Raw genomic sequence first — 27,992 nt, forward strand, 5'->3', positions numbered from 1 at the left:
CTGTTTGTAGTGAAATGGTCACAACACTTTGTGCTGTTTTTTGTTTTTTTATTAATGTGACGTGTGAGTATCCATGTGGGATTAATGATTCTGTACCTACTAATATTGTCATGTTTTTCTATTATCTTCAGGCTACTTTGTCTTCCTGGCAGAATTTTGAGGCAGAGAGGGAGACAATTTGGAAGTTTATCAGCAATACCAACAATGAGCTGCACAAACATCTTATTTTCAACAGCATGGACAGTCTGAGAACTGAACTGGAGCACAACAAGGTCCGAGTTTGCACTGCTCATTGGAACTGTAGACTTTGATTTTGCAGAATGCAGACTTATTGGCTTCTTTCTTGTCCGTAGGAGCTTTTGAAGACGGCTGAGGACTGCTGTGTGCAAGCAGATTTGCTGTTGGAGAAGGCGGTGGACATTCAGCTCGGACCAAAGAATCAAACTCTTCTTGTACAGCAGGCTCAGTCCACTAGAGACGCCATCATACAAATTCAAGACCATCTCAAGAAGAAGTAGGTACCACTGTCCCCTCTACATCCTGCATCCTTTAAATGATGCTGGACTGTGACTTAAAAAGATCGTATTGAATGTGATGTGTTCCAGTGTTATCCAACTAGAAGTGGTTTTTGTGCGGTGGGAGCGTCTCAGCAGTGAGTTAGAGGACATGTCTTTGTGTATCAGTGAGAACGAGAAGAAGCTGGAGTCTGTTAACCCCACCTCCTCCTCAGAGCTTCTGGGCATACACATTAGCACAGTCGAGGTATGTGACATACAAACCTTCATTCTGTGTCAATCATTTTAAGTGAATTTCAGTTATTTTAATAATTCCTTCCTGCTGGAGCTACAGTTTTTACACAGTCTTATCTAAAACAGTGGCATGGTGTCAGGAGAAAGGCACGTCTGGCCTTGTGTCTACGGTATCTGTGTGGCCTCGGGGTTATTTAGGTTAACATGAAGTAAAATGAAATTTTAATCTGCCCCCCAAGGAAGATTTGGGTCCATTCTTCAGCAATGACTAAAATAAATAGATCGCACTGTGGAAAATAGAACTTAGTGTAGACCTCAGCCATGTGAAGATTATGCAAGTCTGGAGAAAATGTGTGTGACAGTCAGTCAGTCAGTCATGCGACAATTTACTTGTAAAGCCCCTTTCACACCGGGGGTGCTCCCGGTTGCTCCCAGTTGCGCTGTGCGTCATTATGACGACACCGCACGGAAGCAACTCAGTGCCGAGACGACCGAAAAATTAAACCTGTTTAATTTTTTTGGCGTCCCGTGCTCGACGCAGAAAGGAAGTGGTTCCAGTGCAAGTCGGGGCAAAGAGGCGTTACCCAGCGTGACTCGAAGCCAATTTATGATTCCTGCTGTGTTCCATTGCTCCCACAGTATAAATCACACAGAATTGTTTTTATACCGTGTACTCAATGCAGTAAAAACTACACGGTGAAGAAAAAAAAAATGCAGACTGATTGCTAGAAATATCCAGTAAAAAGTCCAGACATCTCTAGTCCACTCATGGACGTTCGTTCACACGCGCACATGTGAACAATTAAAAGAAAAAAAAGTCTGGCTGCAGGCCTTAGTTCCTTGTTCTCTGCTCAAACCCTCACATCACAGTTAAAAAAGGACAAAAAAGGGCATAAGTCCTGAGACAGGCCATGTCAACATCAAGTAGAACTCCAGACATCTCCGCATTTGCTTGACGGTTCGCGCGCGCATGCATCTCGCGGTCAAAGGAGGAAAGATAAACTATAACAGAATTCAGAGCGCAGCCCTGCAGCTCAGCACAACAACAAGTAGAAGAGAAGTCAGAGTGCACAGTCTGTCTGCAGCCAAACTGTGCACTCTGACTTCTCTGTGCAGAGAACCTGCAGGCTGCGTTCTCACCTCCTCTCTGCCCCCTGCTGCACGCACCTGACACAGATACGAGGTCTGTTAGAAAACTATCCGACCTTTTTATTTTTTTTAAAAACTATATGGATTTGACTCATGTGCGCTTGCATCAGCCAAGCTTGAACCTTCGTGCACATGCGTGAGTTTTTCACGCCTGTCGGTTGCGTCATTCGCCTGTGGGCAGGCTTTGAGTGAGCACTGGTCCACCCCCCTCATCGGATTTTCATTGTCAGGGAAATGGCTGAGCGATTGGAGCAGCACTGAATCAAATTTTTCCAGAAACTGTGAGAGACAGCCAGGTGGAAACCATTCGGAAGATTCAGACGGCTTTCGGTGAGGATACTCTGGGCGTCACACAGATTAAGGACCATTACAACCAGATTAAAGACGGCCCACAGCGGCGGAGGGCACGCCGCGCTCCGAGCAGTCATCGACAGGCTGAAACGACCAGATCTTTTCCAAAGTGAAGGCTGTGTTGATCCGGGATGTTGTCTAACTACCAGAGAAATTGCAGAAGAGGTGTACACCAGCACTTTTGTGGCACATTCCACTGTTACAGGAGATTTTGTAATGAAAGATGTGCAGAGGAATTCGCGCGTCGGGACGGAGCCGCAATGGCGCACAACAAAAAGCACGTCCATGTTGGAAGTCTCACAGGACAAGTTATGACATGCCCAGCTGTTACACAATTTCTCGGATACTCACTCGACTGAAAAGCCACCAAAAGCCGTCTGAATCTTCTGAATGGTTTCCAACACGGGCGTGCTTTTTATTGTGCGCCATTGCGGCTCCGTCCCAATGCGGCTGTGGGCCGTCTTTAATCCGGTTGTAATGGTCCTTAATGGTCCAGTTGTAATGGTCCTTAATGGTCCAATCGCTCAGCCATTTCCCTGACAATGAAAATCCGATGAGTGGGGTGGACCAGTGCTCACTCAAAGCCTGCCCACAGGCGAATGACGCAACCGACAGGTGTGAAAAAACTCACGCATGCGCACAAAGGTTCAAGCTTGGCTGATGCAAGCGCACATGATTCAAATCCATATAGTTTTTAAAAAAACAAAAAGGTCGGATAGTTTTCTAACAGACCTCGTATTCCTGCGTCGTCATGACGCCACAGGGAGCAACTGGGAGCAGCCCCGGTGTGAAAGGGGCTTAAGTGAGATTTCTTCAGTTGTACTGGCCTCATTGTGACCAAACACGGTATATGCATTAGCATATTAAACACAAGGAGCCTATTGGTTTCGGAGTCAACAGGTCAAAGGTCAAGGAGCACACTTTGTTCAAATATTTAAGCGCAATAATATCTTTCCTAATTGCTGGATTGTCACCAAACTTGGTATGTGTGTTAGTCATGTGACCCCAAGAAGCCCATTGCCTTTGGGGTGAGAAGGTCAAAGGTCAAAATCAGTGAACTGTACTTTGTAAAACCTATCTGCAGAAAAGTGCCAGTTGTTACACCGCAAACACTGTCCCTCTCAAAATAAGACAAATAATCTGAAATGTAGCCAAATTGTCTTGTATTAAGCAAAAAAAAACAAAAAACAAATCTGCCAATGGGGTAAGAAATATTTACTTGGTTAGAATTCTCAAAACCAGCAAAATGTCTAGACACTGAATAATCAAAATGTGCCTTAAAACTAGACAGAATTCTTATTTTAAGATTAGTATGAAAGTAAATCTGTGCCATCAGAGTCTGAATTTGAATTTGTAAGTTTGAAATTTTTTTAGCATCAAAATCAGAGTTTGAAGTTGAATTTCTAAGGTTTAATTTGTTTAGTATCAAAATATACAGCCTCACAAACTTCAACCTAAAAAAAAATTCAATCTAAAAAAAAAAAAAAATTCAACTTAAAAAAAATTCAACCTCAAAAATAGAAAGGCAGGGAGAAGCGATTGATGCCTGTGTCAATCATTCAGCATTCAGCCAATCACGTATTGCTCCATTGGTCATGTGACACCAAGACCAAATCGAAAGAAGAAGAAGAAGACGTGGTACATTGCAGGGATCGTTGCTTCTCCCCGCTTTTCTATTTTTTGAGGTTGAATTTTTTTTTTTTTAGGTTGAATTTATTAGCTTGAATATTTTGATACTAAACAAATTCAACCTTAGAAATTCAAATTCAAACTCTGATGCTAATAGTAAAAAAAAAAAAAAAAAAAATCAACCTTAAAAATTCAAATTAAAACTCTGATGGCACAGATTTACTTCTATACATTAGCCTGGGTCTTAAAATATGGAAAACCATCTTGTTCCTTTGCTTGGATGATTTGAAATCCAGTGCCTTTCCTTGCTGCTGGTTAAATACAGCTTGATATTAGCTGGAAAAACTTATTTAAAAAAAGCCAGATACATTTTCCCAAAATAAGACATTTTTTCTTACGTAAAAAATGCTTGACAAGATTATTTTTCTGTTTAGACAAAAATTAAGTCAGCCTTTCTTTAAACAAGTTTTTTTTTTTTTTGCTTTCTTAGATATCAGTTTTTGCAGCGTTAATGGTAAGTTTATCGATGTTTGCTCTGGGCACCGTGGGTTCATGCAGACTTTGCACCTGACAGACAGATCAGTGAGACAAAAGTCTTTTTATGTCTGATAAAAGTATTGTCATTAAGTCTGCTGCCTCCCATTTTACCTTAAGCATTGTGAAGTTTTGCTTAATGCACCTTTCCCTACTCATGTCCACCCACGTACTTTGCTTGCTGTCATTGTTCTGCGGTTGCATCCATGCAGGTGGTGGGCGCGAGTTTAGAAGAGAGAAGGGCAGCCTTGGCAAACATGGAGACCGATTATGAAGCATTGTCTGGTTTCGTGACGCCGGGGGAGGCTGCGCGTATCCAGGCTCGACTCGCTCACCTGAGGCACTACTGGGAAGAACTGAAAGGACGAGTAGAGCAACTTGGTAGACAACTCAACCAGACTGTCGCCTACAGGCAGAGATACAATGACAACTTTAAACAGGTGTGCAAAAAGACATAATTAAGAGATTTCATGTGAGAGTGTATTCGACTGACTGATAGAGAACTAATTTTTAAAATACCAATCAGGCCAAGAGAATGGCAAATGACCTCAAAGAGAAGCTGGACTGTCCGGTGATGTATTGTACATCATCATCTGAGACCTACAGATGCCTTCAGGATCACATGGTGAGAAAACCTCGACTTGCCTTTCTCATCCAACCATATATGGGGTGATGTGATCAAAAACTGTGACGTTGATTAGAAGTGCGTTTATATTCCTTCCAGGAGGTCTGCAACAGTATTGAGCAGCTGCAACCCAGGCTGACTGCTTTTTCTGCAGCTGTGAAGAGGTTTGGAGAGGAAAGCCAACTTGAGGAAGAGGTGGCTAACCTCCAGAGACAACACGGAGAGAACGTGGAAAAGGCAGCAGCAAAGCAAGCCACAATAGAGCGCCTTTTTGCTCTGTGGCAAAGGTACTATAAACAGCAACATGTCACATTTCCGCTTATTTTTTTTCCTCTCGATCTAGAAAATTGACCATCTATAAACAAAATTGCACTAAAGAAAACAAATTGCCTAATTTAAATTCTGTATTCTACAAAGAGTGCTCGCTTTTGTCTTCTCGTCTCAACAATTGCTGCCTCGCTGATTATTATAGTTGAACATTTCTGGTTTCCTTTCTCTCGTATTGTTTCTTTCTCCAAAATCTCCTTTATTCTCTACATCATTGCTTCACTGGAGCACAATGCCCGTCTACGCAGCGGCACCAGATCTGGCCTTTGACTCGTTATGTCAGCCGCTGCGTTTATTTTATAATAATAGGCTTTTCTTATCTCGCTCTTTGTTCGCACGCGAGACGTTCGGCGAAGCAATTGTTTTGTATTCAGGTGGGGAAAATAATGACTCAGTCATGTGGTAACTGTTAAAAGTGAGCGAGCTTTTGGAGCTTGTTGTTTAGCCGTTTTCCTGCTAGGCTCGGGTTCCTTTTCGACTGTTGAACTTCAGTTTGGTTCATATGTACGTCAGCGTGGGTGTGTGTGTGTGAGTTGCATTTTCCTCACAGTCAACCTCATTTCGTCCCCTGCTGGTGTATGTATGAGGGATTACTTATGGCAGTGGGTGCTGTGGTGAGATATGGCAACTCTATTATGACCATGTCACTGATACTGAGCCACAATCAGATGGAAAATAAAATTACAAGACTGCATCAATGTGTGCGCGTGTCTCTGTGTGATTTAACATCACAGGCTCTCATTGGTATTAATTTATCACTTGATCAATATTGGTTCTATTCATTCTTGGGGATGGGAAGCCAAAATTGCCCGAGAATGTATTTTTAAACTGCCGCCTTTGACATTTCCAGGTTTGAAAAGGAGATTTCCTCCATGAAAAGCTGGCTTGACAAATGTGAGTCTGTTTGCTGTCCAGAAACAGAACTGCTTTCTGTTGACAAAGTAAAGCTTAGAACCGAATTACAACATGTTCAGGTAAATAATTTATTTCATTCTTCTACTGATTTTTATTATTGCATATTAAGTAGCTCTCACACTTGGCAGCAAGTTTCCCCAATGACTCTGCACAACTTGTGCACAACTTGCACAAGGGGGTATTTGTGTATGTATGTGTGTGCGCTCACTCATCTTCAACTGCTTACTCCCTGGACAGGATGCCAGTCTGTTGCAGGGCCATATATATATGTTGCTACACAGTAAAATTTGCAGAGTAAAATTTACTCTGCTGGGATAACATTTGGTCCCAGTCCAAATAGAGTGAAATATACTCTATCATAGTGCAAAATCAACTCTATCAAAGTGTGAAAGCAACTCTTATTGGAGTACAACCACTTGATTTGACAAGACGGTAGAGCTGATTTCACTCTATAATAGAGTGTATTTTACTCTGTTTAGACTGGGACCAAATGTTATCCCATGTCGCAGACTGAACGGTCCCCCTAAAACTCGGTCCCCCCTGATGATGCTGTTCACTGATTATCACCTCATTTCTGCTTCAAACTGCACACCAGTCATCATCTATATCAGCGACAGATATCTGAAACATAAATTCAGCATTATTTCATAATAAAAGGCAGCAAAAGCGATCAGAGTGCTGCGGCTAAACGAGCTGCTAGCCGATGCGTTCACTGCGCATTGGACATTTCAAAGCGTCACAGAATTTCACCTTGTTTCTGCTTAAAACAGCCCCGTTTCTGCTTAAAACTGACTTTAGAATGATTTAAGAGGTTTTACCTTTATCATCTGATGGCTAATAATCCCATTAATCCATTTGATTGCTTTGGGTGAAGAGACTCCATCTCAGACATGCTGCCGAAATGATGCATGCACAGATGCAAAAGGCGGAGCAATTTTTAGGGGCGGACCATTCGGTCTGCTACACCGGCAGAGTATAGTTTACTCAGCAAAAATTATTGTGTATTCTGGGTGTGCCACAAAGTGCAAACAACTGGAGTGCTGAATAACGGTTAGGTGAATGAAGGTTAGGTTATTCCCTCTTTTATTCAAGCTCGTGCTCTTTCAGTTTGAGAGCATGATTTAATTAAGACCAAGCATTCATGATATGCACACTCTTAAGGCTATGAAATTGGGCTATTAGTAAAAAAAAGTAGAAAAGGGGGTGTTCACAATAACAGTAGTGTGGCATTCAGTCAGTGAGTTTGTCAATTTTGTGGAACAAACAGGTGTGAATCAGGTGTCCCCTGTGTAAGGATAAAGCCAGCACCTGTTGAACATGCTTTTCTCTTTGAAAGCCTGAGGTAAATGGGACGTTCAAGACGTTGTTCAGAAAAATAGCGTAGTTTGATTAAAAAGTTGATTGGAGAGGGGAAAACGTATACGCAGGTGCAAAACATTATAGGCTGTTCATCTACAATGATCTCCAATGCTTTAAAATGGACACAAAAAAAACAGAGACGCGTGGAAGAAAACGGAAAACAACCATCAAAATGGATAGAAGAATAACCAGAATGGCAAAGGCTCACCCATTGATCAGCTCCAGGATGATCAAAGACAGTCTGGAGTTACCTGTAAGTGCTGTGACAGTTAGAAGACGCCTGTGTGAAGCTAATTTATTTGCAAGAATCCCCCGCAAAGTCCCTCTGTTAAATAAAAGACATGTGCAGAAGAGGTTACAATTTGCCAAAGAACACATCAACTGGCCTAAAGAGAAATGGAGGAATATTTTGTGGATGGATGAGAGTAAAATTGTTCTTTTTGGGTCCAAGGGCCGCAGACAGTTTGTGAGACAACCCCCAAACTCTGAATTCAAGCCACAGTTCACAGTGAAGACAGTGAAGCATGGTGGTGCAAGCATCATGATATGGGCATGTTTCTCCTACTATGGTGTTGGGCCTATATATCGTATACCAGGTATCATGGATCAGTTTGGATATGTCAAAATACTTGAAGAGGTCATGTTGCCTTATGCTGAAGAGGACAAGCCCTTGAAATGGGTGTTTCAACAAGACAATGACCCCAAGCACACTAGTAAATGAGCAAAATCTTGGTTCCAAACCAAAAAAATTAATGCCTTGCAAATGTGAAGAAATCATGAAAAACTGTGGTTATACAACTAAATACTAGTTTAGTGATTCACAGGATTGCTAAAAAAAAAAGCAGTTTGAACATAATAGTTTTGAGTTTGTAGCGTCAACAGCAGATGCTACTATTATTGTGAACACACCCTTTTCTGCGTTTTTTTACTAATAGCCCAATTTCATAGCCTTAAGAGTGTGCATATCATGAATGCTTGGTCTTGTTGGATTTGTGAGAATCTACTGAATCTACTGGTACCTTGTTTCCCATGTAACAATAAGAAATATACTCAAAACCTGGATTAATCTTTTTAGTCACATAACACTACTATTATTCTGAACACTACTGTATATCTTTCAGATAAATCTACAGGAGCAGCTTGGCACATGTAGATGGTGCCATCTTGTGGCCATAGATTACAGTGCAATATTTTTCTGTATATAATTCACTTTCAAATATAAGTTGCAGGACCAGCGGAACATGTTTTAAAAATTGCGACTTATAGTCCATAAAATATGGTACTCGTGCCAGCCTGGCATAAGTCAGGAAGGGTCATTTAAAACCGCATTGATGCCAAAAGTGTTCATTGGAACTCGGTCAAACTCCTCACTAACTTGGCTTAACTTGTACTCAACTTGAGATGTCTTGCTCAGCACAACTCAGAATCCAGTTTCTATGCCATAACTTGGGAAAACTTGCCACAAAACTCAGCCAGGCATGAGAGTTGCTTTATCTTATTCTTGTGGTTCTGTTTTTTTTTAATCTACTATATTTTTTACTTTTATATTTATCTCAGACGTTGCACAATATTAATTTTCCCCCACAACTATTTCATTTATGCGTACAGGAAATACAGACTGAGATGCCGTCATATGAAGCTCTCCTCCAGGGTCTTGTGAACCATGGCTTGGGTCTGTATCCCACAGCACCTTCAGCTCGCATCAACGAGCTTACGGACGATCTCACACAACTGAAGGAAAGATGCTCTTCTCTGAAGAACAGTGTGACACACAGGCAATTGTCTCTTTTAAGATTGTTCTACAGAATATTTAATTTTGTATTAATGCACAAACAGCAAACATCCTAATGCACGTATAGACCCTGTGCTGAATGGAACCTTTAAATATGACATTTATAATTTGATATAGATGCACATCCCTGGACCATCCAACAGTTGCCAGGTCAACCCATGAAATCTTCAGTTTCTGACTGCAGAACAATACTCAGAAAATGGGCAGCTCAAAGTTTTTGAAAAATTTCGAAGCAGTGTTTTGAGTTCACAAATATGCAGTATCTATGAAAAAATTTTGTCACCATCCCCAACAACACATACTATTTATTCTTTAATTCAGATTTTACTTTCCTATTCTTTTGTATATTTTGGGATGTATTTGCCCGCGGAGTGGGCATCATGTTTCCCCTCGTGGTTGCCATCTTAAATGTTAGCTGGGCAGAGCGCAGCAACGACAAACACACAACCCATGTTCAGGAGGTAGACAAAATGCCTGTAAGTTCAGCTACAGTAACCATCCAGCAGGTGGCAGATACAGCACGTCTATGAGATAGTACACAGGCAAAACAAAGTTGTAATTTCAACCAATCTGGTGCATCAAAGTTAACCAGATGCGATACTGTTTGTTGTGGTGATATGATCTTTTAACTTACTGAGTTACAACGTGACAGCATTTATTATTTTTGAATTATTGTCTGCATAATCTAGTTGGGATGGACTAACCCGCTCAGCCACTTGTCTACATTTTTGCTGTGCAAAATTTACTCTGTTACCAGTGCAGGAAATGCCAAAATCTAGCTGGTTTTAGTCCCAAACAGCTTGCTTTATGTAAATATGTAGTAGGTATATTCCCTGATATATTCTTCCTCCTGTTTCTTAGGCTTGAGCTTATTGACTTGCATTTGTCAAAATTGGATCTGTTTGATGAGACACTGCAAACCTTGACCCATGAGAGCAAGAACTTCCTCGCTGTTTTAAGAAGTGCTTCTCAGATTGATATTTTCAACCTCAATGCTGCAGTTTGTAAACTCAAGGTGAGGAATTAACTGTTATCTGAGTGTGTGTATGTGTTTTTATATGTGTGTCTAATTGATCCATCTTCTTCCAGGAGCATGAGGCACACTTGCAGATGCATGCATCACTGTTGCAAACTCTCCAGCAAAGAGAGTCCATTCTGCTTCATTGCTCCACCTCAGAAGCCCAACAACAGCTCCAAGGATGGAAGGCGGACTGCCAGCAAGCCCTGGGTGAATGCCAACGTCTGCTGCTCCTCCGTAAAGAGTGTCTGGAAGAGTTAGGACTTTTTCTTGAGAAGCATGCTGTGGAAAATAGGGCTGTGCGCCACCTTCGTGAGGCTGTGGAAGGACGAGGGAGCTGGGACCACTCCAAAGCTGAAGAGCTGCATCACAGAATCAGGGAAGTGGCTAAAGATGTTGCCCGACTTGAGGCTCGAGCAGTAGGGTTGGATGGAGAGCTACACAAGGCACACCTGCACCTGTGTGGGGCAAAGTATCAAGGCTGCAGGGATGTGAGCCATCCTCAGGAAAGAACTTCTTGCAGGGAGCAGGCGCTGTCCCTTACAGTGGCACTGGAGGAGGTACAGAGAGCTGTAGGATGGCGGCAAAGTGAAGCAGATACTTTAGCAGCCCTGTGGAGCACCTTCAGGGAGAGGAAGGAGGAGGTGATCAAGCATTTGAAGAAACTAGAAGATGAAGCAAGGCTAGAGGGGACCAAAGAGACATCTGTACAGGCTTTTCAAAACAGGTATTTACAGGTTTATCAAGCCACTGGATGCAATATTTCAGCATGCATAGTTTAAACCATAGGCGGCTCTAGGTTTGGCCCTGATTGGGGCTGTAGCCCCACCAAAAATTCAGAAGGCCCACCAATACTCTAATAGAATATTAAGGAACACTTTCCATTTGACATTCTATGTTTTCAGCCTCAGTTTCTCACATACTCTGATGGATCCAGTCCGATTGAAACCCCAGTTTCATGCTATCAAAATTACGGTCACAATATCAACTTATGCCTGAGACCATACAGACCTTATTTTGAGTAATGAGTCTACATCGCAACTACTATGTCTCCAAGTGCTCATTCAAATGCCACCAACATTCATGAAAAATCCTTGTGATATGTATGAACTGTTTCAAATTTCACACAGATCCGTGGAACGGTGTGTGACCTTCACTAGCTTCATGGCTAATTACAAAAAGTTCTCTCCCTCCAAGCTGGAAAAAAATCACCAAAAATCTCTCGTTCTCGTTTTCAGCACAAAACTTTGAGCTATTCTGCAGTCTATCGCTCTATATTTGTCAAAAAAAAATTTTTTTTTGAAAAATTGCATTCAACTATTATTAAAACATGAAAATATTAGAATACTCAAAATTCACCACAAATCACCCATTCCTTCTCCAGACTTGAACTTTTTACAGCACATCCACTGAATCATGATAAAACTTAACTCCATCAATCAATTTTTTTCCCCCCCAAAAATGAAAATAATATCAATACTGCTTTCTCTCCAAGTCTGCAACCAAATGCCACTAAAATTCACAGAAACATTTCTGTTGTAGATTTTACATGTGAAATATTTCACCTAAATCATTCATACAATGAGTTTGCAGAGGTATTTTCAATATATGTTTCTAGGACATGTGACATCTATACTATAGGGGACGTGTGGAAATCCGAAGCATGGCAATGATTTAAGTAAGTATCATATAGACGGAAATTGGAGACTGTTCCTTCAGTGACTGATCCACTAATTGATCAGTGAGACAGTCCGGAGATAATCAGTGTAGGGGGCTAGGACCTCTTGTAGAATTGCTTTCAGGTCTCGTGAAAATGCTCACCTTTTTGGATATGCCTCTTTTCTCCTACACTGTACCATCTCTGTTGATATTAATTACAGAGCTGAAGATGCTGTCACTTTAAAATTAATACTATAAAGCTTTGCCTCATCAAGCTACAATATACGAAGCTCTGAGAGAATTTCTATAAATTATTCAAGAATCTTTTATACCTTTCGAAATATATCATTTATTGCTCCTCTTCAGTTTGAGCCGCTGAAACTTATATATTCGGTTGGAATGGGCTACTAATCCCTTGTTCCCCCCCTTATGGCTTTAATTCTCCCAGGCTACGTTTTTTCGTCCAGCTGGAGGATGAGCTTGAATCCCTGCAGCACTCTCAGCAGTGGCTTGAAGAGAAGGGAAGCCAGCTGGCCCAGAAGGACAGAGAGTTGGCTGGAGAGGCCCTCAGGGAGGTGGCCTTGGTGAAGACCACCTGGGAGAACATCAGGTTGTTGATCACTAATGGGTAAGGAGGTTTTAACGCATTAATTCATACAACTGGAAAGAACAGATATGTTTTTGAGTTTCTTTAGCCATTCTATATCCATAGTAAAACCATAATGAGACTGATTAACTATCTTCTCCCATGCAGACAGGAACAGAGTGGAGAAGTGATAGATCTTCTGCGTCGGTTTCACAACCTCATGTTGGACCTCAGCACTGCTGTGGAGAATGCTCAGACTGTCGCTCACAATCTGCCCAACCATAACCACAACTCTCAGGAGGCCAAGAGGATTTTCATACGGGTCAGAACCTTTACTATTTCCATGAGAAGAATTTAAAGAATTTCAAATTTGAATTCATGTTTCACATCACAAAAGATGAGAATACATAATAGTCCACTAAAATGCTGTGCCAGGACAGAGTTCCATGATCCAATCTGTTAATTGGGGGGTTCATCTATGATGTAGAGCAGGAAGCTGAGTGGATAAGGAACTGTGCCACCAATATGTTGACCTGGGATCAAATCCCTCTCATGCTCCCTGTCTGTGTCCTTGGAGAAGACACTTATTCTATGTTGTCCCGGTCCACCTAGTTGTAAATGGGTACCAGTCTTGGCTGGGGACGTAACCTGCATCACACTGGTGTCCCATCCAAGAGGAATTGTAGACTCTCATCTCCTTGTTGCTATGGAATCCAAAGATATGCGCGGGCAACAGCAGACCTCAGGGCCTATATAGGACTTATTTACTTTTTCTATGATGATCATCCCGCAGACATCAATTTAATTTCAATTTCAATGTATTTCATTTATTCAGTGCCAAATCACAACAAAGCTGCCCCAAGGGGCTTCACACGAGTAAGGTCTATCCTTACCAACCCCTAGAGCAAGCACACAGGTGACAGTGGTAAGGAAAACTCCCTCTGATGATGTTGAGGAAGAAACCTCAAGCAGACCAGACTCAGAGGGATGACCTACTGCTTTGGCCATTCTAATAGTTACAAGGTTTTTTATAAAGTTTTTAATCAAACTGAAGAACCACAACAGAAAAACCAGAATAGTATCAAAAACAAAGTGCATTGTTGAGATGAGCACATAGTCATTGGCGCCCCAGGCAGGGGGTCGTCCAGCGCCCTGGGGTGCAGGACCAGTGTCCATCCATCACGTCACAGTGGGTTCAGAGCACAAGCTGTCCTCTTGGAAGAGTACATTCCAAAAGCAGACTGCAGTGTGCTGCGTCAGCTTCAGCCAGAGCATCTCATGGTCAATCCAGCGCCCTGTGGTGCACACCGATGTGCATTTATCAGACTGTGGAAAAATGTCAGACACAAAACATCACTGTACCTATCTTTCCTTCAAGTTTGTGTCAGGCCACCTAGTGGTGACCCACTGTGATTGATTGCTCTTTCACTGTGTTCGTAGCATGAGGCAGTTCAAGCTGAACTGAGATCCAAACAGGAAGACATGGACCAGCTCATCAGCACAGCGGAGGAGCTGCAGAGAGAATTGGAGAAGGTTCCTAAAGCTGATGCATGTTCCATCCAGAAGGACGTGGAGACACTGAGAGACCAGTGGCTTGAGGTGAGGAAAAGACTTGATACTTCTCAGGCGGGGCGGGAGGGGAGCAAACTGAAACCCTACGCAGAACATTTTTGTTGCCAATGATGTCGCAATAATGACTTGCAGTCTATGTTCAGAAACAAACTACTCCATCACATACTTGAGTTATTACATCTGATCTGACCTATCAAAAGACAATGTTCCAACTTGTAGCCGCATCAACAGTGGATGGACCTAAACAATAGCACTAAAGGCTTAAAACTGATGTGGCATTACCAATCTTGATTTGTACCTCTGGGATTAGATCCTATTCAAATTCGGGTTTGCCACATTGACCTTCTCTAAATGTACCACAGGTCTTCATGATCTGAGAAAATCCTCTTGAAAGTTGACAGTATAAGTTCTGAAATATTGTTATTGAGACTCCTAGAGTCAATGCTAGCTTAACGTAGCCAACACTGAGGTCATGTCATCAATCATTCAAATTAACAGTAACGTTAATATTATTATTACTTTTATTATTTTGATAATCAGTATTGTTAATTATTAGTATTATGTATTTTATCAATAGTTTTAGTATTATTGTTACCTTATGTTATATATTACCTTGTGTATTTCATCTTATATAATTTGTCATAATTATTGATTTGGTACTGCTTTTGTTGTGTTGTCTTGTTGTATTTTTTAAGTTTTGCTGGACCACAATGCTTTCTTGTGCTATCCATGTATTTTAATGGGCAATTATGCATGTATTTTGTGCATTATTTTACTAAATGAATTCAGTCGATCACTGTCTTTAGTAATTAATGTGAAGTAAGCTGCTAACTTTGCTAGCTGTGTTAGTTGATGGTAACCGTTCAAATAAGCTGTCAACATTGAGTAAAGTTAGCATTTAGGTGATGATTAGCGTCGTCATTACTGCACTTCCTGTATTATTGTTAGGTACACCAATGTTGTTGTCTGTGACGGTATTATTTCAAACCATTTCTTATGTCCATTATGTATCATGTATCCTATTTACACATTTAACGTTAAACATTAAAGAAAGATGGCGCAGTATAGTATAGTTTATGTAGCTGGCTGACAAAGTAAACATGCTCATTGGTCACCGGTAACCTTGCATGACTTTCTTGGAAAAGTCGCATTAATAATGTATCGTAAATCCACACATTTTAGATGAAATTGATATTGTGGTTCACTGGTCATGGTTCCTCCATGACCAGTGAAAGATCAAGGACCGAGACATCGCCCGGTATGGCGGAGCCAGGGTCCCACCCTGGAGCCAGGCCTGGGGTTGGGGCTCGCATGCGAGCACCTGGTGGTCGGGCCTTAGCCCATGGGGCCCGGCCGGGCTCAGCCCGAAGGAGCAACGTGGGCCCGCCCTCCTGTGGGTTCACCACCTGCAGAGGGGGCCATGGGGGTCGGGTGCAGAGAGGATTGGGTGGCGGTCGAGGGCGGGTGGCCCGGCGGCCCGGTCCATGCTCACAGCCCCTGGCTGTTGGGACGTGGAATGTCACCTGGCTGGGGGGCAAGGAGCCTGAGCTTGTGCGGGAGGTTGAGAGATACCAACTAGAGATAGTCGGGCTCACCTCCATGCACAGCATGGGCTCTGGTACCCAACTCCTGGAGAGGGGCTGGACACTTCATTTTTCTGGCGTTGCCCACGGGGAGAGGCGGAGAGCTGGGGTTGCATTGCTTATTGCTCCCCAGCTCAGTCGCCATGTGTTGGAGTTCACTCCGGTGAACGAGAGGGTCGCGTCCCTACGCCTTCAGGTCAGGGACAGGTCTCTCACCGCTGTCTCGGCCTACGGGCCGAGCAGCAGTGCAGAGTACCCAACCTTCCTGGAGTCCCTGGGAGGGGTTCAACTGGGGACTCCATTGTTCTCCTGGGGGATTTCAACGCCCACGTGGGCGGCGACAGTGAGACCTGGAGGGGGGTGATCGGGAAGCACGGCCTCCCTGATCTGAACCCGAGTGGTGTTCAGTTGTTGGACTTCTGTGCTAGTCACAGTTTGTCCATCACGAACACCATGTTCGAGCACAAGGGTGTCCATAAGTGCACGTGGCACCAGGACACCCTGAGCCGGAGGTTGATGATCGACTTTGTAGTCGTATCATCTGACCTTCGGCCACGTGTCTCGGACACTCGAGTAAAGAGGGGCAGAGCTGTCGACCGATCACCACCTGGTGGTGAGTTGGATCCGCTGGGAGGGGAGGAAGCCGGTCAGACCTGGCAGGCCCAAACGTATCGTGACTCCCACCTCCGGGAGAGCTTCTCCCAGATCCCGGGGGAGGTTGGAGACATGGAGTCCGAGTGGACCATGTTCTCCACCTCCATTGCTGATGCGGTCGCTCGTAGCTGTGGTCGCAAGGTCTCTGGTGCCTGTCGCGGCGGCAGTCCCCGAACCCGGTGTTGGACACCGGAAGTAAGGGATGCCGTCAAGCTGAAGAAGGAGTCCTACTTATCTTTGTTGGTAGGTGGGACCCCAGAGGCAGCTGACAGGTACTGGCAGGCCAAGCGTGCCGCAGCCCGTGTGGTCGCAGAGGCAAAAACTTGGGTCTGGGAGGAGTTCGGGGAGGCTATGGAAGAGGACTATCGGTCGGCCTCGAAGAGATTCTGGCAAACCGTCCGACGCCTCAGGAGGCAGAAGCAGCTCTCCACCGGCACTGTTTACGGTGCGGGTGGGGAGCTGTAGACTCTGACTGGGGATGTTGTTGGGCGGTGGAACGAGTACTTCAAGGATCTCCTCAATCCCATCGTCACGTCTTCCAAAGAGGAGGCAGAGACTGGGGACCCAGAGGCGGACTCATCCATTACCCAGGCAGAAGTCACCGAGGTGGTTGGAAAGCTCCTCGGTGGCAAGGCTCCTGGGGTGGATGAAATCTGTCCTGAGTATCTTAAGTCTCTGGATGTTGTCGGACTGTCTTGGCTGACACACCTCTGCAACATCGCGTGGCGATTGGGGACAGTGCCTCTGGATTGGCAGACCGGGGTGGTGGTCCCTCTGTTTAAGAAGGGGGACCGGAGGGTGTGTTCCAACTATAGGGGGATCACACTCCTCAGCCTCCCCGGTAAGGTCTATTCCAGAGTACTGGAGAGGAGAATTCGACCGATGGTCGAACCTCGGATTCAGGAGGAGCAGTGTGGTTTTCGTCCTGGTCGCAGCACACTGGACCAGCTCTACATGCTCCATCGGGTGCTCGAGGGTTCATGGGAGTTCGCCCAACCAGTCCACATGTGTTTTGTGGATCTGGAGAAGGCATTCGACCATGTCCCTCGGGGCACCCTGTGGGGAGTGCTCCGGGAGTACGGGGTCCGGGGTCCTTTGCTAAGGGCTATCCGGTCCCTGTACGACTGCAGCAGGAGCTTGGTTCGCATTGCCGGTAGTAAGTCAAACCTGTTTCCAGTGCACGTTGGCCTCCGCCAGGGCTGCCCTTTGTCACCGGTTCTGTTCATTATTTTTATGGACAGAATTTCTAGGCGCAGCCAGGGTGTAGAGGGGGTCTGGTTTGGGAACCACAGAATCTCGTCTCTGCTGTTTGCGGACGATGTGGTTCTGTTGGCTTCGTCAAATCAGGACCTTCAGCATGCACTGGGACGGTTTGCAGCCGAGTGTGAGGCATCTGGGATGAAAATCAGCACCTCCAAATCCGAGGCCATGGTTCTCGACCGGAAAAAGCTGCTTTGCCCTCTTCAGGTCGGTGGAGTGTCCTTGCCTCAAGTGGAGGAGTTTAAGTATCTCGGGGTCTCATTCACGAGTGAGGGACGAATGGATCGTGAGATCAATAGACGGATCGGTGCAGCGTCTGCAGTGATGCGGTCGCTGTATCGGACCGTCGTGGTGAAGAGAGAGCTGAGTAGGGGGGCAAAGCTCTCGATTTACCGATCGATCTACGTTCCGATCCTCACCTATGGTCATGACATTTGGCTCATGACCGAAAGAACGAGATCGCGGGTACAAGCGGCCAAGATGAGTTTCCTCCGCAGGGTGGCTGGGCGCTCCCTTAGAGATAGGGTGAGGAGCTCGGTCACTCGGGAGGAGCTCGGAAGGACACGCTGGAAGGATTACATCTCTCGGCTGGCTTGGGAATGCCTTGGGGTTCCCCCGGTGGAGCTGGGGGAGGTGTGTGTGGATCGGGAGGTCTGGGCGGCTTTGCTTGAGCTGCTGCCCCCGCGACCCGACTCCGGATAAAGCGGAAGAAAATGGATGGATGGATGGATGATATTTTAGAAGGAAAAAAATATAATTTTAGATTATTTAAGTAAAACAACATTCAAATGTTATTTTGTTTTGTTTGTAAGGACATTTTCATGGTGATTCATTGACCTGTTTATTTAACTGGGCCCAGAAAAATAAAGTCAAAGATGATGCCTATAATACAGATATGTGGAAAAAACTTGTGCTGGTCTAATGGTGTTTACTCAAGTTCTTTTTTGCTTTTTGTTCTTAATTCTTTGTCCGTCTGTTGAATTTCGTTGGCTGCTCAGCTGTCACAAATGAGACTGAAATATAAACAAGTCTAGACATGCTACACTCCTTTCCGCCTCTCACTTTTCTCTGCATCTGTCAAACCAATTAAGTGTTGGTTTACTACCATCACCCAGCAAAGCAAAGCTGTTACTGGCACACAAAGAGAAAGAAAGAAACAAAGGGAGGCCGTCCTAAATGTTTTGTTGATGGAGATGTATTCTGTCTTGCAATCTGGTAAACTGTTGGTCACTTTATCTTCAGGTCTCAGAGAAAATTCAAACCAATACAGAGAGACTGGATTATTGTGTAGCTCTGTGGGGTGACCTGAAGACCACGGAGCAAGACGTTAACCAATGGGCCGCCACCGTCGTCGCTGATCTTACAGACTGTGTCACCAATCTTAGTGACAAGGAGAAGACAGAGGCCCATCTGACAACTTTTCAGGTCAGAATGCACTGCTCAGTCTGTATAAATGAGTTTGTGAACGGTATTGGTGGTGTAATATTAACTGTTCTGCACTTTGATCTGCAGGCAGAGGTTGAGAAAAGGGATCAGACACTAGATGCCCTGCAGGAGCGAGTGATTGAGCTGAAAGAGCTTGCCAAACTTCAGGAAGTCCCACTGCAAATGCAGGTGAAAGTGGCCTCGAAACATTATTACCTCTGCCAAGATGGTTATGTGATCACCCCCCCCCCCCCCCCCCCCCATCTGTTTGTTCGTTTGGTTGCTTGTTAGCGGATAACACAAAAACAAATTAATTGGTTTTGATGAAACTTGTTAGAGCATGGATCAAGGAAGACATTCCCCTCGATTTAGGGAATAACCCTGTTGTGTTTGATGATTTGCGGATGTTCATGCTGGTTATAACGTTGCAAACTGAGCTTTAAAAAGGAGTTTTACAGCGACCTGTTAGCGGAGCCATAAAACAGCTAAATGTGACCGTATAACAGCATGAACATCCGCAAAACATCAGACACAAGGGGGTTATTCCCATTCAAATCCAATTCCATCATTTGCATGTATTATTTTTCTGTAGGTAATTCGGTCAGTGAGGCTTACCGTCAAGGCAGCGTCGCTCCAACAGCAATCGGCGCGGAGTAATCCATCAAACATGAAAATCCATCAAATCCATCAAATGTGAATTGTGTTAATTCTGTATCAGAATCCACATTGATACTTTCGTATAGTAGCTTAAATTCACCCATTTCTGCAGCAGCAGTGTCGGTACGCGACTTTCTCTCGCTCTCAGCTAACAGCGCTAACAGCTAGCGGCGCACGCGGCCAGTGTTCTGTCGAATTGTGCGTCTCATCGCAATAAATCGACAGCTCCGCTTCCGACAATACTGCGCATAGCGTGTGCAGGAATGATATTGGACAGGAATGACATCTCATTAGAACACCGGTCAGGGCGCGGAGTAATACATCCAAATGTGAAATGGTCGAATATTTTGCCACTGTTACCTCCATATTATACTGTCTGAAATCTTACATGATTAACCAATCAGATTTGCCGAAAAAATATAATTGGATTAGAAGTACCCTTAAACCCCTGGCAAACAAAAATTTGAGGGGTATATAGGACTCACCCTGTTGTTGTTTTATCTTTGAGTCTTGGAAGCACATCTCCTCGAAACCTACTTGGTGGATTTCAAATAAACATCATACACTTGTATCACACCATATGAAGATGTGCATGAAGGAAAATAATTCCGGTCCAACATCTTCAAAAGGAAATAATTGGACTTTTGTCTTTGATTGATACATCATACTGTATGATGTTGACTTCTTAAATGTGATTCTTCCAAAGTCACTTCATGGACTTCAGTGAAACTTTACACACTTGAATATGTGCATAAGGGAAAATAATTCCATTATGACATCATCAGTGACAGATAATTGGACTTTTATTGTTTAAAAAAACATATTGACAATTACATGTACAGAGGTTGACCAGTTTGTTAATTCTGTTATTTCAGTGCAAAAGATTTATTATCACTGGTCTAAAATACATGCAACCATCGTGGATGGTAGAGCTCGATTACAGATCTCTATTGATTTGTATCAGTGGGCAGCTCCTGCGTTTTATCCTTATTGCATGTCTTTGATTCTAAATCCTCTGATCCTGATTATAAGCTCAAAGTAATCGGCAATCATGATTAAATATCTGTAGCCATGCTCTCAAAGTTCTCTTGAAAGTTGAATAGGAAAATTGAATAGGATCACAAATTAGCCATGAGAAGCAAAGATCAGGATCAAAGATGAGTGATGAGCATTAAAGTTCAGCAATTGGGATTAAATTCAGGGATTAAGTTCACAGTTTAGGAACATTATCAATAATGAGAAATCAAAAAGAAAGATTAGAAACATAGGTGAGAAATGAGTCATGATTAGGATCAAAGGTGAGTGTTCAGGTCAGGATCCCTGAATTCTGTCATCATTGGCCTACTTTGGTCCAAATCTGATCCGACTGGACGAAGGTCTTAAATTAAGGGAACTGTGATGCCCTGGTAGAAGTATGCACTCTGCCAAGTCCCGTTTTTGTTACAACAATAGAATTATATAAGTCCCTTCGGCTGCTCCCTTGTTTGCACTCGGGTCGCCACAGCAAATCCAAGGTGGATCTGCATGTTGAATCGGCACAGGTTTACGCCGGATGCCCTTCCTGACGCAACTCGTAATATAATTTGTATCACTCTATATCATGTGCCTTGAAGTGCTTTTTGTATCTGTTAGAAAACACTGAAATGGCATTTTTCAATCTGTTATACTTTTTTTTTTTTTTGCATTCTGGTGGAAGACAGATTTAGGTTTTTTATATCATCCTAAAAATGTCTTATTCATCCAGGTCCTGGAGTCTGACCTGAGGAGGAAAATCTCACATGCTCTGGAGGTTTACAACCAGACCAAACACACTCTGACCTACTTCAGCTTCCAGAAGCAACGATTAGATGACCTCATGTCCCAGATGTCTGAGCGGCTGGAGGGAATTGAGAGTTCCCTTTCTGACCCTCCCTCAGGCGTCTCTTTCCTGAAGACATTAATACATTTAAGGTACAGGACTATAATTATCTCCTACCATGCAAGACGCCCACATGGAGAGATGTTGAAGCCACTTGTGTCTTTGTCCGTCTGTCAGGACCTAGATCTCAGAAGCCGCCAGTCAGTTTCTTTCATACTATGCGTGATGTTTTTCAAACCCTGACCCTATAAAATTGAGTTAAAATGGGCTTTCTGAGTTCTTTGGGTTAGATCTGAGCAATGGTTTGAATTTCCTTCCTATTTGGTATATTCATTGCACCGAACCCTGCTGTAATGTACACTATAACCATTTTGAAAGTGGGGACACTATTAACTTATGATCGTATATTCTTCATATTTTTAGAACTTGTAAATTCCAATTTATTGTTCTATATCTGTTTTGATGTTACAACTCATTCTGATTCCTATTTGCCTACATAGGATATTGAGAACTGTTTCTCATCAGTTTTTTTCAACATATTTTCTGCAAACAAGCTATAGTTTCCTCGCTGGCTACCAGTTCTAGGCTTTTTGAAGTGAAAAAACCTGACAAACCATCTCATTTCTAGCTACATGCAACTCCAACCACACCTGCTCCTGATTAGCTTCATTCATCCAGCGTCCACCAGCCGTTCACCAGGAGACAGACAGGTCTACGGCATGTTACATAAGCAAAAGTTGCACTTTTTTTTAGGTACAGTTTATTCTCACTGTTCTATTCTTAACATGTTTAGTGAACTTAAATTATTAGCAAATCATTCACTCGCTGCAATTTACAGTGTACATGCCTAGACTTTTCCAAAGCCTCAGAATAACTCTTGACCATAAGACTAACCCTCCTGTATATACAGCCATCTGTTAGTAACAGCATCTTAACACGTATGAAGACAAATACACAGATGGATATTAATGTAGAATTTATTTGCAGTTGGTGCATCATTCCATCATCATTATCCACATTATCTAATGTAATTATCAGGATTATCATCGTAGAGCACTACACTGCTTATCTAGGCCCATATCTGAAGAATCTAATGTACCGTACCAGAGAGGACTGATCAAATTAAAATACAATGAAAACAAACCATTGCCACCCACCTTATTAGTACGCAAATTGATATTTAGTTCATCAAGCAAAACAAACACCAGCTGTCACCAGAGATGGACGTCAACAACAGTTTGAAAAATTTGAGCTCTGTGGGTTAAAGGTTGATAGAACACTTAAGCAAGATACACATAATTAAAAAATAAAGTCAATATAAGAAGTAAAATGCCAAAGGCATCTGCTGAAGAATAAAGAGGCTTTTGTAACAGTGGCAGTCTAACAAGAGTAATCTGAGACGTCTCATGTCTGCCAATCCAGATTTGGATCACCTTCGCCTTTTGGAGATGATCCAGATCTGGATTTGGGATCAAGATTTCACTTTATAGGCTTTGAAGGATTATGACCATGACCTAGCATCTATCTGTGGTGCAAATTTGGTCAGAATCTGTGAAGTAGTTCAATCAATCAATCAATCAACTTTTTTCTTGTATAGCGCCAAATCACAACAACAGTTGCCCCAAGGCGCTCCACATTGCAAGGCAAGGCCATACAATAATTATGAACACAGTCTACGTCTAAAGCAACATAACCAAGGGATGGTCCAGGGTCACCCGATCCAGCCCTAACTATAAGCCTTAGCGAAAAGGAAAGTTTTAAGCCTAATCTTAAAAGTAGAGAGGGTATCTGTCTCCCTGATCTGAATTGGGAGCTGGTTCCACAGGAGAGGAGCCTGAAAGCTGAAGGCTCTGCCTCCGTTCTACTCTTACAAACCCTAGGAACTACAAGTAAGCCCGCAGTCTGAGAGCGAAGCGCTCTAATGGGGTAATATGGTACTATGAGGTCCCTAAGATAAGATGGGACCTGATTATTCAAACCTTATAAGTAGAAGAAGAATTTTAAATCTATTCTAGCATTAACAGGAAGCCAATGAAGGGAGGCCAACACGGGTGAGATATGCTCTCTCCTGCTAGTCCCCGTCAGTACTCTAGCTGCAGCATTCTGAACCAACTGAAGGCTTTTTAGGGAACTTTTAGGACAACCTGATAATAATGAATTACAATAGTCCAGCCTAGAGGAACAAATGCATGAATTAGTTTTCAGCATCACTCTGAGACAAGACCTTTCTGATTTTAGAGATATTGCGTAAATGCAAAAAGGCAGTCCTACATATTTGTTTAATATGCGCTTTGAATGACATATCCTGATCAAAAATAACTCCAAGATTTCTCACAGTATTACTAGAGATCAGGGAAATGCCATCCAGAGTAACGATCTGGTTAGACACCATGCTTCTAAGATTTGTGGGGCCAAGTACAATAACTTCAGTTTTATCTGAGTTTAAAAGCAGGAAATTAGAGGTCATCCATGTCTTATGTCTGTAAGACAATCCTGCAGTTTAGCTAATTGGTGCGTATCCTCTGGCTTCATGGATAGATAAAGCTGGGTATCATCTGCGCAACAACGAAACTTTAAGCAATACCGTCTAATAATACTGCCCAAGGAAGCATGTATAAAGTGAATAAAATTGGTCTAGCACAGAACCTTGTGGAACTCCATAATTAACTTTAGTCTGTGAAGAAGATTCCCCATTACATGAACAAAATGTAATCTATTAGACAAATATGATTCAAACCACCGCAGCGCAATGCCTTTAATACCTATGACATGCTCTAATCTCTGTAATAAAATTTTATGGTCAACAGTATCAAAAGCAGCCTGAGGTCCAACAGAACAAGCACAGAGATAAGTCCACTGTCCAAAGCCATAAGAAGATCATTTGTAACCTTCACTAATGCTGTTTCTGTACTATGATGAATTCTAAAACCTGACTGAAACTCTTCAAATAGACCATTCCTCTGCAGGTGATCAGTTAGCTGTTTTTACAACTACCCTCTCAAGAATCTTTGAGAGAAAGGAAGGTTGGAGATTGGCCTATAATTAGCTAAGATAGCTGGGTCAAGTGATGGCTTTTTAAGTAATGGTTTAATTACTGCCACCTTAAAGGCCTGTGGTACATAACCAACTAACAAAGATAGATTGATCATATTTAAGATTGAAGCATTAAATAATGGTAGGACTTCCTTGAGCAGCCTGGCAGGAATGGGGTCTAATAAGCCTGTTGATGGTTGGATGAAGTAACTAATGAAAATAACTCAGACAGAACAATCGGAGAGAAAGAGTCTAACCAAATACCGGCATCACTGAAAGCAGCCAAAGATAACGATACATCTTTGGATGGTTATGAGTAATTTTTTCTCTAATAGTCAAAATTTTGTTAGCAAAGAAAGTCATGAAGTCATTACTAGTTAAAGTTAATGGAATACTCAGCTCAATAGAGCTCTGACTCTTTGTCAGCCTGGCTACAGTGCTGAAAAGAAACCTGGGGTTGTTCTTATTTTCTTCAATTAGTGATGAGTAGAAAGATGTCCTAGCTTCACGAAGGGCCTTTCTTATAGAGCAACAAACTCTTTTTCCAGGCTAAGTGAAGATCTTCTAAATTAGTGAGACGCCATTTCCTCTCCAACTTACGGGTTATCTGCTTTAAGCTACGAGTTTGTGAGTTATACCACGGAGTCAGACACTTCTGATTTAAAGCTCTCTTTTTCAGAGGAGCTACAGCATCCAAAGTTGTCTTCAATGAGGATGTAAAACTATTGACAAGATACTCTAACTCCCTTACAGAGTTTAGGTAGCTACTCTGCTCTGTGTTGGTATATGACATTAGAGAACATAAAGAAGGAATCATATCCTTAAACCTAGTTACAGCGCTTTCTGAAAGACTTCTAGTGTAATGAAACTTATTCCCCACTGCAGGGTAGTCCATCAGGGTAAATGTAAATGTTATTAAAAAATGATCAGACAAAAGGGAGTTTTCAGGGAATACTGTTAAGTCTTCTATTTCCATACCATAAGTCCAGAACAAGATCTAAAATATGATTAAGTGGTGGGTGGACTCATTTACTTTTTGAGCAAAGCCAATAGAGTCTAATAATAGATTAAATGCAGTGTTGAGGCTGTCATTTTCAGCATCTGTGTGGATGTTTAAAATCGCCCACTATAATTATCTTATCTGAGCTAAGCACTAAGTCAGACAAAAGGTCTGAAAATTCACAGAGAAACTCACAGTAACGACCAGGTGGACGATAGATAATAACAAATAAAACTGGTTTTTGGGACTTCCAATTTGGATGGACAAGACTAAGAGACAAGCTTTCAAATGAATTAAAGCTCTGTCTAGGTTTTTGATTAATTAATAAGCTGGAATGGAAGATTGCGCTAATCCTCCGCCCCGGCCCGTGCTACGAGCATTCTGGACAGTTAGTGTGACTCGGGGGTGTTGACTCATTTAACTAACATATTCATCCTGCTGTAACCAAGTTTCTGTTAGGCAGAATAAATCAATACGTTGATCAATTATTATATCATTTACCAACAGGGACTTAGAAGAAAGAGACCTAATGTTTAATAGACCACATTTAACTGTTTTAGTCTGTGGTGCAATTGAAGGTGCTATATTATTTTTTCTTTTTGAATTTTTATGCTTAAATAGATTTTTGCTAGTTATTGGTGGTCTGGGAGCAGGCACCGTCTCTACGGGGATGGGGTAATAGGGGGATGGCAGGGGGAGAGAAGCTGCAGAGAGGTGTGTAAGACTACAGCTCTGCCTCCTGGTCCCAACGCTAGACAGTCACAGTTTGGAGGATCCCAAAAATTGGCCAGATTTCTAGAAATGAGAGCTGCTCCCTCTAAAGTGGGATGGATGCCGTCTCTCCTAACAAGACCAGGTTTTCCCCAGAAGCTTTGCCAATTATCAATGAAGCCACCTCATTTTTTGGACACCACTCAGACAGCCAGCAATTCAAGGAGAACATGCGGCTAAACATGTCACTCCCGGTCTGATTGGGGAGGGGCCCAGAGAAAACAACAGAGTCCGACATTGTTTTTGCAAAGTTACACACCGATTCAATGTTAATTTTAGTGACCTCCGATTGTCGTAACCGAGTGTCATTACTGCCGACGTGAATTACAATCTTACCAAATTTACGCTTAGCCTTAGCCAGCAATTTCAAATGTCCTTCGATGTCGCCTGCTCTGGCCCCCGGAAGACAATTGACAATGGTTGCTGGTGTCGCTAACTTCACATTTCTCAAAACAGAGTCGCCAATAACCAGAGTTTGATCCTCGGCGAGTGTATCGTCGAGTGGGGAAAAACGGTTAGAGATGTGAACGGGTTGACGGTGTACACGGGGCTTCTGTTTAGGGCTACGCTTCCTCCTCACAGTCACCCAGTCAGCCTGCCTTCCCGACTGCACGGGGTCTGCCAGGGGGGAACTAACGGCGGCTAAGCTACCTTGGTCCGCACCGACTACAGGGGCCTGGCTAGCTGTAGAATTTTCCACGGTGCGGAGCCGAGCCTCCAATTCGCCCAGCCTGGCCTCCAAAGCTACGAATAAGCTGCACTTATTACATGTACCGTTACTGCTAAAAGAGGCCGAGGAATAACTAAACATTTCACACCCAGAGCAGAAAAGTGCGGGAGAGACAGGAGAAGCCGCCATGCTAAAACGGCTAAGAGCTAGTAGCTACGCTAAGCTAGCGGATTCCCAAACAGGGAATCCGACACTAGACAGGCTGTGGAGCAGCACAGGTAACGCACGACAACAGTGCTAAAATAAAATAAAAATCCACTAGACAGGCTGTGGAGCAGCACAGGTAACGCACAACAACAGTGCTAAAAAATAAAATAAAATAAAAATAAAAATCCACTGGACAGGCTGTGGAGCAGCACAGGCAACGCACGACAACAGTGCTAAATAGACAGGCTGTGGAGCAGCACAGGTAACGCACGACAACAGTGCTAAAATAAAATAAAAATCCACTAGACAGGCTGTGGAGCAGCACAGGTAACGCACAACAACAGTGCTAAAAAATAAAATAAAAATAAAAATCCACTGGACAGGCTGTGGAGCAGCACAGGTAACGCACAACAACAGTGCTAAAAAATAAAATAAAATAAAAATCCACTGGACAGGCTGTGGAGCAGCACAGGCAACGCACGACAACAGTGCTAAAACAAAATAGAAATCCACTAGACAGGCTGTGGAGCAGCACAGGTAACGCACGACAACAGTGCTAAAACAAAATAGAAATCCACTAGACAGGCTGTGGAGCAGCACAGGTAACGC

The 27,992-nt window shown here is 43.1% G+C and overlaps 1 protein-coding gene across 1 annotated transcript in view; it reads left to right on the top strand.

The window, feature by feature from the left end:
• Positions 1-27,992, top strand: part of syne1a (spectrin repeat containing, nuclear envelope 1a) — a 218,844-nt gene that overhangs the window by 45,283 nt on the left and 145,569 nt on the right. The window contains 17 exon segments of the mRNA XM_034162578.1: positions 132-272; positions 354-514; positions 606-762; positions 4,625-4,852; positions 4,939-5,037; positions 5,137-5,324; positions 6,215-6,338; positions 9,247-9,413; positions 10,292-10,445; positions 10,520-11,175; positions 12,556-12,735; positions 12,862-13,015; positions 14,134-14,292; positions 19,005-19,187; positions 19,275-19,376; positions 21,589-21,768; positions 21,771-21,794. Coding sequence (XP_034018469.1) covers positions 132-272; positions 354-514; positions 606-762; positions 4,625-4,852; positions 4,939-5,037; positions 5,137-5,324; positions 6,215-6,338; positions 9,247-9,413; positions 10,292-10,445; positions 10,520-11,175; positions 12,556-12,735; positions 12,862-13,015; positions 14,134-14,292; positions 19,005-19,187; positions 19,275-19,376; positions 21,589-21,768; positions 21,771-21,794 — 3,057 coding nt within the window.

The sequence above is a fragment of the Thalassophryne amazonica genome, chromosome 21 (genome assembly GCF_902500255.1).
Source record: "Thalassophryne amazonica chromosome 21, fThaAma1.1, whole genome shotgun sequence".
In the NCBI taxonomy this organism is placed as follows: Eukaryota; Metazoa; Chordata; class Actinopteri; order Batrachoidiformes; family Batrachoididae; genus Thalassophryne; species Thalassophryne amazonica.